The sequence below is a fragment of the Mugil cephalus genome, chromosome 16 (genome assembly GCF_022458985.1).
Source record: "Mugil cephalus isolate CIBA_MC_2020 chromosome 16, CIBA_Mcephalus_1.1, whole genome shotgun sequence".
NCBI lineage: Eukaryota > Metazoa > Chordata > Actinopteri > Mugiliformes > Mugilidae > Mugil > Mugil cephalus.
Window position 1 is genome coordinate 21,026,350 of NC_061785.1, and position 16,816 is coordinate 21,043,165.

General features: G+C 40.6%; 1 protein-coding gene across 1 annotated transcript in view; it reads left to right on the forward strand.

Annotated features, from left to right (window-relative positions):
• The window catches only part of dnah9 (dynein, axonemal, heavy chain 9), a 153,996-nt gene that overhangs the window by 22,711 nt on the left and 114,469 nt on the right, over nt 1-16,816 (forward strand). The window contains exons 16-29 of the mRNA XM_047610044.1: nt 708-854; nt 2,645-2,753; nt 5,940-6,181; nt 6,326-6,461; nt 8,413-8,609; nt 8,686-8,948; nt 9,118-9,279; nt 10,412-10,634; nt 10,861-11,027; nt 12,884-13,027; nt 13,207-13,366; nt 13,631-13,786; nt 16,049-16,181; nt 16,263-16,540. Of these exons, the coding sequence (XP_047466000.1) occupies nt 708-854; nt 2,645-2,753; nt 5,940-6,181; nt 6,326-6,461; nt 8,413-8,609; nt 8,686-8,948; nt 9,118-9,279; nt 10,412-10,634; nt 10,861-11,027; nt 12,884-13,027; nt 13,207-13,366; nt 13,631-13,786; nt 16,049-16,181; nt 16,263-16,540 (2,517 nt within the window). The remainder of the gene's footprint in view (nt 1-707; nt 855-2,644; nt 2,754-5,939; nt 6,182-6,325; nt 6,462-8,412; nt 8,610-8,685; nt 8,949-9,117; nt 9,280-10,411; nt 10,635-10,860; nt 11,028-12,883; nt 13,028-13,206; nt 13,367-13,630; nt 13,787-16,048; nt 16,182-16,262; nt 16,541-16,816) is intronic.

A 16,816-nucleotide genomic window follows, 5' to 3' on the forward strand; every position in this document is an offset into this window, starting at 1 on the left:
ATCCAACGCAGGCTGCTGCATGTGCCACATCTTTTACTTCTTTTCTTCAGTGGACACGATCTGAAAGATTTATTAGTTTGGTGATATATCACATTAATCTGTTTTATTAAATATCATCCAGCGAGTGTCATTCACTCGACCGCAGCTGAATAAAGGGTATTAAGTCTTAAATGAAGTTGCATTTCTCACATTCATCTTTTTAATTAGTCCGGTCAGTATTTCAATTTTTAATCTAAAGTATGTAATAATCGGTCATGCTGCCCTAAGGAGTCGCAAACCTACCTACGTGTTATTAATATTAATGCTCATATATTTAATATGGATGGGCAAATGGATGTTGTTAAAAAGATGTTCAAGTGTCTACCTTGAAGAATTGCAGTTCAACAGAAGCCTGTTGAGTCTCATTTGGTTCTCAAATGTGAGAACCAGACTATGATTGAGCCCTTGGCGCACTGATGAAATTATATCGAAGTCTCTGCATCCACCGTATGTACAGGCTTTTATATTTCTAGACTGCATGTGAGTAGGTGGATGATTCTCCGCGAAGTTAGGTTCAAATACCTATTCCCGTAGTTGTCTCCTAATAAAACAAAGGGTGATATTCAAGATTGCCACTTTAAACATTAGGAAGTAATATCATTAACTCCAAACCGAACACACCCTAATTTGGTTAATTTGGTCTGAATCTCTTTTCCACCTCTTTGTAGCTGGCGTCTGTGCTCAGGGAAGTCAAGTACTTGGAGGCCAGACAGACCGAGGCTATCCCTGAAGCTGCAGTGCAGGTGTACACCACCAGGGGGCAGCTGTGGCAGTACGTGGCCAACCTGGAGGTCACTGTTGGTCGATACAACAAGGTTGGTTTGATTATGTTTTAAAGGTTTGGAAACTGTCAGGTGGGCCTTCATACTGGTGTGGAAAGCTATCACATCTAAATAATTCCGTTCAAAATGAGTGACTCATGCCGCCTTGTAATGGGGTCGTGTTTGCGGTCTTCGAAAAGCTCTATGTTCCTGAGTTGAGACGTGTTGGTTGTGTTTTCCAGAAAGCCAATGTATTGCAGTTGAGTGTTACAGAGTTTTCCTTGTTATTTTATGATCTTACCGGGGAAAATGTTGATGTGCTCTATTTGAAGGCAATGCCACACTTCTGTTCATTATGTCTGGTGTCCATTACACATCCATAAAGCTGCTCAGGAAAGTCCGTACACGCACACTCCCATTTGTACGAGTCAGTGTAACCCAGCGATAGTTGTCACAGATGTGGAAAACAAATGGAAGCAGATAATAACTACTTCAGCATATTTTCAGCGCCGCCCTTTTGCAGAAAAAGCAAAAAGTTTTAGGTTTAGGAAGTTGTCGTCCTCAGACTCCGTTCTACCAGCGCCCTTCCTGTTTATTGCCTGCAAACCCCCCAGTTTATGAAGATGGCAATTCTAAAACTTGGCATAATTATTAGCAAAACAAAGAAATTACTGTGCCTGGAGAGCTCTGTGCTGTGCCTATCGAATTTATAAACCTTTATAGCTTGTGTGAGCTCAAAGCAGTAAGCACATTTAGCTTTGTTTGTTTGTTTGTTTATTAGTTAAAATATACAGAGACAATGCACATTAATAAACTTTAGCCAAGTTGGCTAATTTTCATATTTGAGAATTTCATTTTGACAATCATGATGTATCGTTCACACATCTATAAAACATACAAAACCATATCCAGACAAAATGTTGGTTATTAAAGCTGTTGTGTAGAGGTGAGTGAGATTCTCTGTGTGGTGTTGGGATGGCTGTTTCCTTGATGTTTTGTTCTCTCTGTAGTAGTAGTCACATCTTTTTACTTTGATATCTTAACATAGGCAGCTCAGATATTTTTTATTTGATGTTTGGAAGTATACAGAGGAGCCAGAGCATTATGACCACTCACTGATAAAGTGAATAACTTGGATTTTTGAAAACAAGGGTTCACGTTGGATTCAGAAATAATGAGCAGACCATGGCCGTCGTAAATTTCGTGCTGACACCATCAGAGGAGGAACAAAATCGAACCCTAAAATCGACGCCCTCAAAATATATTTATTCCTCTTCTCGTGGTAACAATCTAACTGAATGTCACTTTTGTTTCTGAACTGGCAGTATGGTTACCTCTTATTTTTGTGATAGTGTTTTATGAATGCCAGACTCTTTAGTGACTGAATGACAGAATTAGAACCTAAAGTGCACCCAAGATGCCACCACTTTTCATTTTGTTGTTCTTAATGTGAGGCTGGGGGCTAGGTAGTAGTTTCAGTATTGTAGCATAAAACTAAATGCTAGCAAACAGTGATGTAATTAAGTCTTACCTAACAGAGGATAGCTCCCTCACAGCTCAACCGCACATGTCACAGCTTCTTCAATTAGATGATTATATTTAAGAAAAACAAAACAGCAATCCACCACTTCAGGTAGCTAAGAGACCAATTAAGGCATGGCAATGTGGAATGATGCCGAAATAGATTTTTTAATGAGGATGACACACTGTCGTGATGCTCTGGGCATTCTGGGTGGCCTTTCAGTGGCAGTGATATTAAAATGATATTCTGGTGAAAGCAGAGACTCACATCACATCTGTCTCTGTAATCTTTTCTGTCTTTCTCCTCTTTTGTTTGACTGCAGGTGTTGCACTCTGTGCTGGATGTGGAACGTCCTCTGGTTCAGGGCCAGCTCAGGGACATCGACGCTCTGCTCAGAAAGGCAGAGGAGAGTCTGAACTGGAACAGCCAAGGTCTGGACTAACTGATAAGTAACTCCACTTATGGAAGGACATGTTTATGTACCACATTTTGTACTGTCAGTGCTTCTTTTTTTTTTCTCAGTCATCCAGGACATGGTACAGACTAAAACACTAAAACAAGGCAACCGGACTTCCACATCATAAAAATGTCTTTACTCACATACTTTGTTAATGTTTAGCCATGCTGAGAGGGCTGTGTGTCTTGGTAATAACACATACAGTATTATTATTACATTACAAGACACTGGAGACGAATAGAGTTTGCTTATAGTGCTCACAGGATAATCCCCAGACCTCTATGTATTTAAGATATAATCAGAAGAAACTAATTCAGGATATTTAGTTCCCATGCATGCTGTTTTTAAATACATTTTTTAACTGATTGTTCTGGAAGTCATTCCTGATGGAGGGCAGTATCTGGATATACTAGTTTCATTGTTGATGTCACCCCTGCAACATTCGCTGTGTGTTTTGGACTGTGTTTACGTTCTTTTATTCACACTGTGCTATAGTGCAACAACAATAAGCTTCACTTTGTCTCATTACTAAAGAGGAAACTGCTGCCCTGCCACAGCTGGGTTTGTTTTGATTCACTGTGACAGAAAGCAGCAATTGCAACTTACTGAAAGTTTGCAAGGTGGTAGATTTTGTTTGTGCTTTAATATAAAGCAGCATTGTGTTTGGCCAATTTCCTTAATGTTGTGTTCACATTAGAAACTTGTCAAAAATGTGCAGGCTACGCTGTATTCATAACTAGTGTATTTGGTGGCTAATGTCCTAAATACACCATGGGCCATTTGAAAAAATATCATCTACAGTGTTGTAGCACCACCAAAAAAATCTGTCTTAAAGCTACAGTGTGAAACCTTTGTCGCTCCCTTCTGGTTTGGAGAGTAATTACACAGTGTGGATGTTTTCCATACCTCCTTTTTCTACTAATGTCTCTGCAATACTCTTTAATTTTCTCTGCCTTCACTAAAGTTGCTTTGGCAAACAGTCATTGCTTGTCGACATAAAAGTCATCTCTACCTGTTTGCTAGAGCAGGAATGTTTCCACAGATAGGATAAAAGAGAGAATAAAAATTACAATTTACTGGGAAACACAGAGTTCTTCCTCTTGTTTGTCCAGAGCTTGAATTCATCTGTCATTTTTATGTGAAAGTAGCTTTATATATATATATATGGCAGTCCTACAGCTTTGAAAAAGGAAACTTTGTAGTGTAGAGTAGTTTTAATATTCTTTCCTATAGTCTCCTGAGAAACTCAGTATTAGTGCTATATAGTGCTCGGTCTCTTTGTCAGGCACTGAAACTTTCTGCAGTGATTCAGGCTTATTCAGTAAAATAGATTAAAGTTTAGAACTCCAATGCAGACCCCAAATCTGTCAAAATATGTTCAGATGAATGCTGTGGAATCCTCCTCTAAAATCTTGCTTGTAGACTTATATATTTACATGAATAGCTTATTTACCAAAACACAGTCTTGTGTTTTAGATAAGACAGAAGTCAGGAGAAAGTGTTATTTTAAAAAAGTGTTTTTTTTTTTTTTTTTTATCAAGCTGATACCGCTAGTATGTGAGGGACAAGATGGTTTTAACAAACTTAAAGATAATACTCCACACCTAAATGTCAGTAGAGGGAGCTGGGGTGGTTAGTTTACCTTTGTCCCAAAATCAAATTTAGTCCGGTCAATATACACTTCAATTCATACACATTTGCACTTATACTGGTGTAACTATTTGTTGGCACGCAGAGTTTTTTCCTGAATCTTGTTGTCACAGTGAGGTCGTCTGGTAGGTAACTGTGCACCTACATAGATCTATAATTTACACTGTGAGTTCACGTCGTCATAGTGGAGCAGCAGGTCCAGGGCAGAGCGTATTGTGAGCAGAGAGGGTTTGTATTTTGAAAAATACATAAAAAAAAACATAAAATAAGAATAGGACACGCATTCAATCATTGATAGTCTTTGATTGACGCAGAGCTGCCAGGAACGTTGTTAGTTTCTTCGACTCCAGGGTTCTCAGAGGAACGCGGCAGAAATGAAAAGACTGTGTACGGTACAAGCCAATGCACTCGGCTGTCTGTGGGGACAAACTGACAGTCCCTCTGCACAACATACAGTTGCTGCACACGTATATGCTTTGTGTTTTAGTGTGTGAGTGTGCGTGCGTTCGAGCTTCTTGTCTGCTGGAGATTTATTAGGTGAAAGGGCAGAGGATGGCCATCTTTTTCTATATCTTCAGAGCTGACAAGCGTGAGATTTTTCTATGAAAAACACCATCTTAAGAGATTTCCCATCTAGAAAAACATAGCATTCATTCCATGTCTGGGCTGATAACATCGTGTTCACGTGTATTTGCAGCGCCTCCATGTGCTCCATCTATAAGGTAGAGGTTTAATGGCGTTCCAGGCAAACTGAATATCAGATCCACTTATAGTATAAGTATATAAGTTATTAAAATACTGTGCAAAATGTCTGAATAACATACAGTGTTATGTATGTCTTGGTCAACAGTGTTTTCATTTGTAAGAAAGAAAATGAAACCCAGAGTTTGACCTCTGCTTAATTCCATATTACTGAGCTTACTCTCCTTGAGGTCATTTCCAGAAAAGGTCAGAAGACTTTCATAATTAACAGGGTAAAACCCCAAGAAGTATTAAAAAAACATAGCAGCCTTTTCTATTATTGTGGCTCCACAGCGATTTCAATTAAAATTGTATGGGCCTGGCTCTTGTTCTGCAGCTTAGAGCGTGCATATGAAACTCTGGCCACTCCACTGACTTCCTATTAGCTCCATCTTTATATAAACGGCATGAAATAATTTAATCCTACATATTTTTTAAACCTCCCTAATTTTGTTAGATATAATGGGTTACATTGTTATAACAGAGACTCATTACAGCTAATGAAATGCTTTCATTATTTTACACCGCTAATATTCTGTGCGGCAATGATTGTGAGTCACATAGTACTTACTGAGTTAAAAGATATAATGATAAACGAGCGTGCAGTTTATGCAGTGAAATGAAAAGGAAAAGAAGGTTGCAAAAGAGACTCAGTTTTAATGAAACCGTTTACAGTTTACAAACAGCACAATGTGCCGCTTTAGAAAACAAACTTACGAAACGCATTCAGTTATTCGTCCCCCTCTCACCTCTCACACGTCTCTTTCAGGTGTTTGGGAGTATATCCAGGAAATGCGAGATTCCGTGTGTGACCTGGAGAGCCGACTCCAGAGAACCAAGGACAACGTGGAGGAGATCCAGAGCTGCATGAGGTCCTGGGCCAACCCACTGTTTGACAGGAAGGAGGGCAAAAAAGATGCGCTGCTCAGTCTGGAGGACAGGGCTGAGAGGCTCGACAAGTTTTACAGTCTGATACGGTCCTCAGGAGAAAAGATCCACTTCCTGCTTAAGGTGCTTTCCTCGTAGTTGTTAAAGTTTCATCATTCTAAGAGGTTATTTTGAAGTCAGTGGTTTAGGATTTACCTTGATATCCATTTTGTAAGTGTGGTGGAGATGCTTGATTCAGTCTGAGTGTCATGCTTTGTTATGTCTTAGAGCAACCAGGGGCTGTTCAGAGCTGAGCCTTCCTCTGAGGAGTGGAAGGCCTATGTGGAGTACATCGACGACATGATCATAGATGGCCTCTTCAACAGCATTGAGTGCTCCCTCAAGTTCTTCCTTGATAACACTGGTAGGGCATTTATGAACAGTGCATTCAATCACAAGGGGAACTGCTTCCATTTACCATCTCTAGTGTCTTAGTTATTTTGATGGTGTTACTACTGTTGTCTCAAAGCCAGGATGCTGCTGCCAGCCCTAAAATTAATATCAGAAAATTCAGAGCTACTGACTGCTTTTGATACTTGATTGTCATTCAGCCAGGTCTGAGTTGGACAGCTCCTTAGCAACACGTCCTCAGGGGTTTTGATGTCAGTTGGACGCCCGTCTATATTGGCTGCGGACATGAAGTCGTTCTGTAGTTGCTTGCTGGCCTGAGTTTTGTCAGTCAGTTTAGATGAACTGGGATGTGGTTCAAGCTGAGATGGACTGTTGCCAGACAGCTACCGTGCCCAATCCTTCTTCCACTTGTTCCTTCATCTGTAGTCCATCATCTTCTCGCTTCCCTCTGCCTGTGTGATTTCAAAAACTCTTTCACGGTACGGATGATGAATTAAAGCACTTTCATTCCTACACTCTTTTGTTTGTCCTAAGAAACGTAGCTGATAGTTTTAAAGCTGCACTAATCCAATTTTTTCATACCAACAGTACATCAAATGATTGTGTGCGATGTGGAGGGGTGTGTCAGGGTGAGGCTGGTGTATACTCCGCCAGAAACACAGTATATAACAGCTGCTCGCATGTGCATGGGGCCCTATGAGGTCAGCACTTGAGTTTTAAATATAAATTACCTGGCCAAAATAAACCTTTTCCTTTGCAAAAACAGATTTTCCGCTTCTAGTGGAGTATGTAACAAAAGATGGGTTGCTTAGAGATGGGTAAAAAAAAAAAACCTATTCACTTGAGACTGTTCTTGAGATATGAAGAACATAAGATATGAACACTTGAGTGTTCATATCTTCTATGATTCTGAAGTGACTAAGAAGTGTCTTAAATAATAAATTGTAATAATAAACTTTATTACTGCAACACAACATAATCAATGAAAAACAACATTTAAGAAGAAAGGGTAAGATAATAAAAGCTATACATCGTATGAAGCTAAAATAGAATAATATATCATGAGTTATCCTTTGTTGTCTTTCACTGAATTAAACATTTTGTCAGCTAATAATGTTACTCCCTCTGACATCTTTGCAATGTTGTCAAGTAATCAAGTTTTGCAGTCTTTAGAAGAAGATGTCTTGTTTCACACCAAAGGTACATTTTCTTATAGTTTACTTGGCTTCTTTGTAGTATTGTGTTGGGTTTATTGTTTTTTTTTTTTAAAAAAAACTAATTTTCAGTTAACCTGAAATATGAATTATGAATTGTTTTCCATCAAGGAAATGTAATTGAGAAATGAAGGAGGATGAGACCCTTTGCATCCGACCTTTTCAGCTAAAGAAACAGCCTCAAATAGATTTTTGTGCAGCGTTAAAGTTTCAAAGAAAGTTATTATGACATTAAATTGTTAACTTCGTAACTATGCAATCTCATCAGTTTTTAATATGATAGTAATAACATTTTCCAATAAACATACAAATTATGAAAAGGAATGCGAACAATAAAAGAATAGGCTCGTGACAATAAAAATCTATAATGGGGTCATGAAACACAGGTTGAAAATAAACCAGATGGAACTGCAAAACTGACAGAAAGGACTAATCAAAGCAGTGTTTATTCACTAAAGCACTCAGACAAAAGAATGTTTTCAAGAGAATTGTACGTTTGAATTTCTGGGAGCCCAAAACTTAGGTCATCAACGAAAATATTCTGCTGAGAACACACAAGCACATCACTGGTCACCATGGACAATCTGTAGAGCTGTAAAACCTTACAGGGACCTACTGTGACGAGGCTAGCATGGAATTTGCTGCCAGATGGAGCAAAAAAAATGGCAACCACAGAAAATGAAAACCAAAGGGAGATTTTCCAGGTTTTAAAATCTTTACGTATTCCTCTTTTCTTTTTGTTTTCTCCAGACCAGAGAGCTATCGTTGCCCCTCTCTTCGAATCTCAGCTGGATCTGAAGATCCCTGACATGATCTTCACCCCTTCTCTGGAGTTTGGAGCTGGAGACAGTTTGTTTGAGCTGGTGGAAAACCTCATCAGTGACATTTTCAGAATGTCCTCACTGGTGCCACGCCTCGCCCAGCACAGCCCCTTTCCCCACTACCAGGTACAGCTGTCTGATGCAGCCCCAAACCCCTGTACCCTGTAATGTCCTTTCAGTTGTGGTCAACTTCTCCCCTCAGGCTGACATGGAGGACATGGCTGACCTGGCAGAAATGCGTCATCTTCTCATGGGACGCGTGCAGGCTGCCATGGCAACATGCTGCGCATTTCGCAACTCTCTTGAACGCTACAGCTACCTGTACGTGGACGATAGGAAGGAGTTCATGCGTCAGTTCCTTATGTACGGCCACATTCTCACCAGCCAGGAGATGGAGATTTATGCTGACAGTGGAGTTCCAGAGAGTCCACCGACTCTGGACAATTTTAAAGAGCAGGTGGACAGGTAGGAATAAGAGACTAGAGCCACAAAATGGGTTTAATTTTTGAATACATTTCATGTCGCAGGTTTAAGATTTGGATTTATGTTTGTATTTTGTTAAGACTTTAAGTAATAGTTGGGATGTTCATGCTTCTTTGAGCTTAACTGATGTGTTTTTGTCCCTGTGCTGCAGTTATGAAAAGATCTATGAGGAGGTGCAGGGTCTGGAGCCGGTGCATGTGTTCCACGGGTGGATGAGGGTGGACGGGCGCAGCATGAAGAGTGCCTTGCTCAACATCATCAAAAAGTGGAGCTTCATGTTCAAACAGCACCTCATCGACCTCGTAACCAACAGGTATGGAATGTAGCCTCTGACAAGTGAATCATTTCATGAATGCATCAAAAATGCTAAGTGGAGCAAAGCAAATTACTTTTCCCACAAATGAAAAAATTCAATTGACAAAAAAAACACAACACAAAAAAAAAACCCTTTCCATCAATTCCATCACCTTACTATGACGAGTTTTGCTGTGATATTCTTACTTGGTCCTGGTCTGGTGTTACTATTAACTTAGAAGCTAATTAATTTATTAATCAATCAATCAATCAAGCTTTATTTATATAGCACTTTTGCTATATATGCTTTACATAATGTGAGGAATGTGAGAAATTGGAGAAGCGGTGTCCATGTTTATATACAATCTATGCACTAGACTTGAAGTGGACTAGTGGTCCATCTGTTAGTGCTACCTTTTCCACTTTTATTGTAGCAAGTCAAATAGAAACAAACAAAATGCTTTCTGCTGTACTGTAATCACAACAGAGTGATATCACTGCATGTCCAAGCAGCACAGATTTGTAGTTGTTCACTGCATTGTTGGCTACTGAAATGATTCACACAATTTGTGCCTGATGACAGGATAATTACTAAGAATAAAAAGCCTTTAGGACTACAGCCCAGTAAATTAAGTAATTTAGTCAATCTTAAAGTGGTAGGGACTTCAGATAAAACTGAGATACTTGGAATGACTGCTCAGCAGTGGCTTAGGAACAAATATGGACTCCAGAAACACTACACGTTCCATAACGTCACTCACTCAATAGAAGATGTTAATGTCATGTGGGCAGGAGGATAATAATGGGTAAGACTCCCCTGAAGTTTGTGATGCTTCTTCTCACTCAGCTGCTTTCAGTCAACATTAACAAAAAAAAGCATATCAGATGCAACACATGAATGTCTGTTGCAACCACATTGAAAATGAGGAACGCAAAATCTTCACTTAAAATGATCTCTGTGTAAACCCAAGCCATCATCTAACTCGTAACCCAGAGGGCATCATCTTTCTGAGACTTAATAAAGCTCCACCAAACCCTCTCCATAGTAGTTATTATACAACACAGCTAATTACTTGGCTAAGTGGTACTTCCGAGATCTTAATGTGTAAATTATGTTAATAATAACAATAATCCCGTTCGTCTGTGCCCAGTCTGTCAGATTTGGAGCAGTGTATCGTTGTGGCTGAGGCCGGCCTGAGCCAGCGGGTGGAGGAAGGAGACTACGGTGGCCTGGTGGACGTCATGGGTCACTTGCTGGCTGTGAAAGAAAGACAAAACACTACGGACACCATGTTTGAGCCTCTGCAACAAACCATCGGTCTGCTGAAGGTGTATGAGCAGGAGCTACCTGACGTGGTTTATAAACAGTTAGAGGTGAGGACTAATGTTCAGTCAGCTCATATCATTTTCCGCAGAGATTCTTTGTTCTCTTCCTCTCAGCTGAGACGGAGTCATTTCTCTTACTTTTGGTGTGTGTCTACCAATCGCCCAATCTCTGTTCTCGCTCTTCCTACCGGCAATTCATCACCTGTCACTCCTGCCCTCCTCGCTTATCGCCCTCTATCCGTATCTATCTGTTTATCTGTCTGTCTATCTGCAGGAGTTACCAGAGAAGTGGAATAATGTGAAAAAGCAGGCGGTGTTGGTCAAACAGCAGGTGGCGCCGCTGCAGGCCATCGAGGTGGCCAGTCTACGCCGGAAGTGTGCTTCATTCGATGTCGAGCAACACGCCTTCAGGGAACACTTTCGCAAAAAGGGGCCCTTCAGGTATAACATCTCCCCATAAGGACACATAAAATATAGTTTACACACACTGTAATGTCGTTTCTAGGTTTGATATCTAAAGTATACCGATCAGCCACAACATTGAAACCACTGATAAGTCACAACTGTTTTGGATGCACCTACACAATATTAGTAAGATGGTCATAATGTTATGCCTGATTGGTGTAGCGTGTCCATAGTATGTGTCATCATGATTAGTGATATATGATAACACATGAAGAAATATCATGAATGTCACAATGTTCCACAAGTAGGATTTGACACAACATTCTTATCACAGTGTCCACTTACTGCATTCCTGCCTGCGTTTTATCGAATGATGTGACTGCTAATGTGCTTCACTAAAGACCTTGTGGTGTTTAGTGTGGCCTCTCAGTGTGTTCCGAGTGAAACTGCCTCCAGGCTGGTGACAGCTGTGGCCAGACATGTTAGGTCTTCAGGTTGTCCGTTCCATTTTTGCCTGAATGTTATTTGTCAGGAACGCCTCAGCACCACGTCCATGCTTTGAGGTAATGTCTTCACATTTGGCACAACAGATCATTGGTACTCAAGGGTGGAGTGACTGTGGTGGTCAGAGGTCAAAGGTCACACAGCAAAACACGTTTTCTGCCTTAAGAATTCATGCTAATTGGGAGAGCTTTTCACACACCTGTCTGAAAGGATAAATAATGACGTGATGACATTTTATATCCAAAACATCAGCCTTGCTGTGATAATTAATGTTCTCTAAAAGTACTAGTTGTTTACTGTATTTATCGTATGACTCTGATCAGACATGAACACCTTGACTGTGGGGAGGAGAAATCTTTTTCAGTTTTTCTAACCCAGAGTCCTCTCCTTGACAGATTTTCTTTTACACGAGTCCCAGTAGGATCTCAGAGTCGCATTACATGACTTCAGAGAAATAAACCTTTCAAGAATCCCATTGTGCCAGACAGGGGTCAGAGTTTGCTTTAGTTGTCCAGCTGCAATGGTCATGTACTATCCACCTAAAATAAAAGCTTTGCTGTTCACTGTATCAGTCTTTCAGTTAGCCCCGTAACCCCAACTAAAGGCTTTGACATGCTTTAGCTGCTAGACCTCACTGATACTTCTGAGAGTGAAAGAAACATTTATAAATACTATTAGGTTCTAAAAGTCATTAAATACAAGAAATACAAATATAATATATATATATATATAATGATAAATGTTACTTTAAATGTAAAGTGAAAAAACATATAGCATGCTTTATTATATCTTTATGTACCAGTTACTAGTTGAGGAATAAACTGAATAACATTTAAATATAAAGATAACCTCATGTCTGCCTGTGTGTCATACTGTGTGTTATCATTTATGTATTATGTCAGCAGTGGTTCAGAATGCTAAATAAGTGAGTTCAGCTGATAAAGCGACATATTTTCCTGTTTATCTTCTCCTCAGTGACTACGTACGTTGGAAGAGATACGAATGTCACCTTTCTTCGCCTTCTCACTTGATAATAGAGAAGTGTTATCTGGAGGCTCTCACATCCGACAGGGCTAATTGAATCTTAACATAATGTTAATTAATTCATAGGTAGAGATGCTTCGTCATGACGTCTAATTGTCAGATTAGTTATGTGTGTAATTGGTCTCTTAATAACCTGGTGATTATTTTCCCATTAATGTCATGGAAGCCATTGTTAATCGCCGCGGCGCTGCAGACTCCGCTCCAGTTAGGCCGCGGCCAAGTCAGATTTGGCAAAACTGCAGCCTTTCATTACCCAAACACAGTCTGATTCATAATGAGCTGGTGCAAATATGTGTGTGTGTGTGATTTCATGGGCGCCTCTGTGTGCTCGTGCATTTGTCCAGGTTTGACAGCGAGAGACCGTACCAGATGTTGGACACGTTCCACCAGCAGATCCAGGAGCAGGAGGCAGTGATGTCCTCTTTGGTGGAGTCTGCCAGCTTGTTCGAGGTCACTGTGTCCGAGTACAAACAGCTCAGACAATGCAGGTAAAGACGGAAGCTGGAATAAAAAAATAAATAAATAAAAAAACGCTACAAACCCATGCCAAATTTGAAACTAATGAGCCGTTCAGCAGAGGTCCTCTTTTACATTCACAGTCGGTAGCGGAAATGTTGCCATTTTCACGCTGGATTAATTCACTTTCTCTGCTCTCCTTAACCGCCAGGCGTGAGATGGGCCTGCTGAAGGAGCTGTGGGACATGATCACCGTGGTGGAGTCCAGCATGGCAGCGTGGAGGACGACTCTGTGGAGGGAGATCCAGGTGGAAGACATGGAACTAGAGTGCAAACGTTTCTCAAAAGAAATCCGTGGGCTGGACAAAGAGGTGAGGGGAGAGAAGTACCCCATTTCATAAGAGCTCCAAAGAGAACCAAATCCTGCATCCAGTACATACCATGTAGTTTATACAGTATTCTATGTCCTTAGGCATGACTGCTGGGAACAATTAAATGTATGTAACCGCATGCATTCCAGGGTAGTCATTTCTACTGGAATAAGTGCGACTAAAAGGACATCCTGAGGCACTGCTTCAAGCTCCTTCATCTCTTTCAAAGGCTCGTGTTCAGATTTGTTGCTTTGTGTCTGGCAGGTTAGAGCGTGGGAGGCCTTCGCTGGTTTGGACAGCAGGGTAAAGAACCTCCTCATCTCCCTCCGGGCCGTGGCAGAGCTCCAGAACCCGGCCATACGGGCCCGCCACTGGCAACAGCTGATGACTGCTACCGGAGTCCGCTTCACCATGGACCAGGTTTCCATTTAATTCCATTAGATAATTAAAAAGAACGGACTGTGCATTGTAGTGTGTTGGTGAATGGTGGAGTGTGCTTGCAGTCGTTTTTGTTTTTAATATCAGGAGCATGATGTTAATAATGTGCCAATAATTTAAGGAAAGCTTCAAGAAGGGACTCGTACACACTGGGCTGTTTTGTCCAATTATTTTCTTATTTTCTTCCCCATCTCTGTCTGCATCCTCACAGGGCTACTTTGTTCTGCGAAAGGAAGATCAGATGAGAGTTGTTTGTACATACATTGCATTACAGAGGCTAACTGATCCACTTTGATCCTTTTTTTTAAGATATTGTCTTCATAAAAGTGGACTTGTAATGTTGTCATGAACTCATTCAAACTCATTTAGCAGGCTGCAGTTATTATCAGAGCTGTTCTGGGAAAGTAAAATGACAGCATCACCACTCGCCTCCCGTTTGGGGATTATTCTCTACTAAATAATGAAACAAATGGATTATTTGATCAGACACCTTCATAATGAGTTTGGACGTAACATTTGAAGCACTGTCAAAATGAATCAGAAGAGAAGCATCATGAGTTAAAGGGTTCAGTCTTATATAGGTAAACTGTATATGGTATGATGTACTGTATGTGGAAGTGATCCAAGATTCAACATGTTTATTGTCATATGTTCAGTAAAAACAGCAGCACTTTAGACCATCCAATGAAATTCTTACTTTGCAAGTCCCCCTAACTAACGGAAGTAAAAGAAATATAAAACCTACAAAGAGCAAAATATAAAGAAACAAGGTGCAAGAGAATGTACATTAATGTGACCGAGCACTAACAGACCTGATTAATTTAATGAGTCATTATCAGAAACCATGGAATTTATTTAAAATGTTCCTGAGTGGCTGTGAGTGTCAGTTTCAGTGGCCACAAAAGCACCCTCAGTAATTGGTCTTGTGTTATTGCCATGAATAATAAATACAATAATAATAGTATTGGACAAGATATAGCTAAAAGCTGATTTTCTTCTGTAGTGCCTGGACAGAGGAGCCTAGTGAGGTGAAGGAGACAGACATGAAGAGTAGAAATCTGAGGCTTTATTAAGTAATTATTATTTAATAATAAACCATCAGCTTGGTCTCTCTTCAGTATAGGGATTTTTGTATAAGCAACTTTTACAGTAGCTCATAAGCTATGTGGGGCAATGTTAGTTTAGATCACGTCTGCTGTCTGCAGTATAAGTTGATAGTTAGTATCAGGACTAGGCCAAATACTACGTGTCATCCCATCATACCATACCACAAATCTTATAGTAACAGCTGAGCTTCTATGACCAATTCATTTCCCTTGTGGATCATTAAAGTCCGTCTACGTTAATGGTGCCAAAGGAAAGAATTTTTTTTTTTTTTTGTTTAGCCAATACTTGCTGTATGTCGTTTGATCATTTTCCTCTCCATCTATATATATTGGCAAGCTTTTTGGGTTTTAGTGAGAGCAAACTCCAAATTGTTGATAGTTGGTCATAAAAACAACATTTGACAATCCTCATCTATCAAAATGATTGGTGTTGTTGTTGTTCAGCTGTGATGGATTAATATAATCTCGAGCAAACCTTTCCATGTGTTAATTATTTATATTGCAGAACTTGACATCAGATGAGCTCGGTAAGGAATAAACAAAGCTTCAGAAACTGGAATTAAACAAAACTTCTTTCTGTAAAACCAGACGCCGAGCTGGAGAAGAGAGAATCCGACACACTTAATATTCTCCACCACGGACAAATGCAAATGTGATAATCTGAAAAAGATACATTTGCGGTGATGCTTGATGCAAACATCTTGTGCGACACTGCAGACCAGACAGGGAGTTTGATTCAGGGAATATAATGACATTTGAAAATGCAATATTACTGAGAAAATTAGCAATCAGATATTTTCTTCTGAACAAAACTAGCAGCCTGAGCTTCTCAGTAAGAGGTTGACACCACCAGTATTCAGTGTCACTGCTTTAATAATTGTCATTGCCTTGAGGTGACACAAGTGTTAAATCCGTCCTCATGCTTGTAGGGGACACATTTACAGTTAGCGTAGAAGTCTGAACCCTCATGTGGCTTGATTTCATTACGGTTAAGGGTACCTCCTATTAATGACCAAGTGTAATATCGTGTCCAATCACATGTGGTGTCCACTAGTTCAGTTTGAGTAATATTACCACATTATTTAAAGCAGCGTCCATGGATTGTTGGTGGAGTACTGACGTGTCTGTCTATGATCAGGAGACGACTCTGGCCGACCTGCTGCAGCTCAACCTGCACTGCTTCGAAGAGGAGGTGAGAGGGATTGTAGACAAGGCTGTGAAAGAGATGGGGATGGAGAAGGTCCTCTCTGAGCTCAACTCCACCTGGACAGGTACAGGAAGGGGAAACTTTATTTGAACACTGTTGAGAGTTTCTGACCTAAGGACGGACTGTGCTGGTTTTTACTGTCCAGGCATGCAGTTCCAGTATGAGCCCCACCACAGGACCCAGGTTCCTCTGCTGCGCACAGACGAGGAGCTGATCGAGACGCTCGAAGACAACCAGGTCCAGCTGCAGAACCTCATGTCGTCCAAGTACATTGCACACTTCCTGGATGAAGTTTCTTCGTGGCAGAGCAAGCTGTCTGTGGCCGACTCGGTCATCTCCATCTGGTTCGAGGTGCAGCGGACGTGGACCCACCTGGAAAGCATCTTCATTGGTTCTGAGGACATTCGCTCACAGCTGCCTGAGGTTACTCACATTCATGCACACTTAGTTAATTACAGTGCTGTAATTCAGGTATACATCAGTGTCAGGCTAATGTAGAGCAGGCCTTAACTTGCTCTCTCGTCGTTGCAGTATGAACCCAGATAGCATGACTGTTACAGATGCTAATTAAGAATCCATTAATTGGCCTCACTTTAAGTTTAGGAGCTGAGATTACACGACTTTTTAATTGCTCCCACGATGCTCAGACTGTGCTTAAGCCCAGATGTTTGCTATTAAACCTCTGATTCTCCCCCCTCT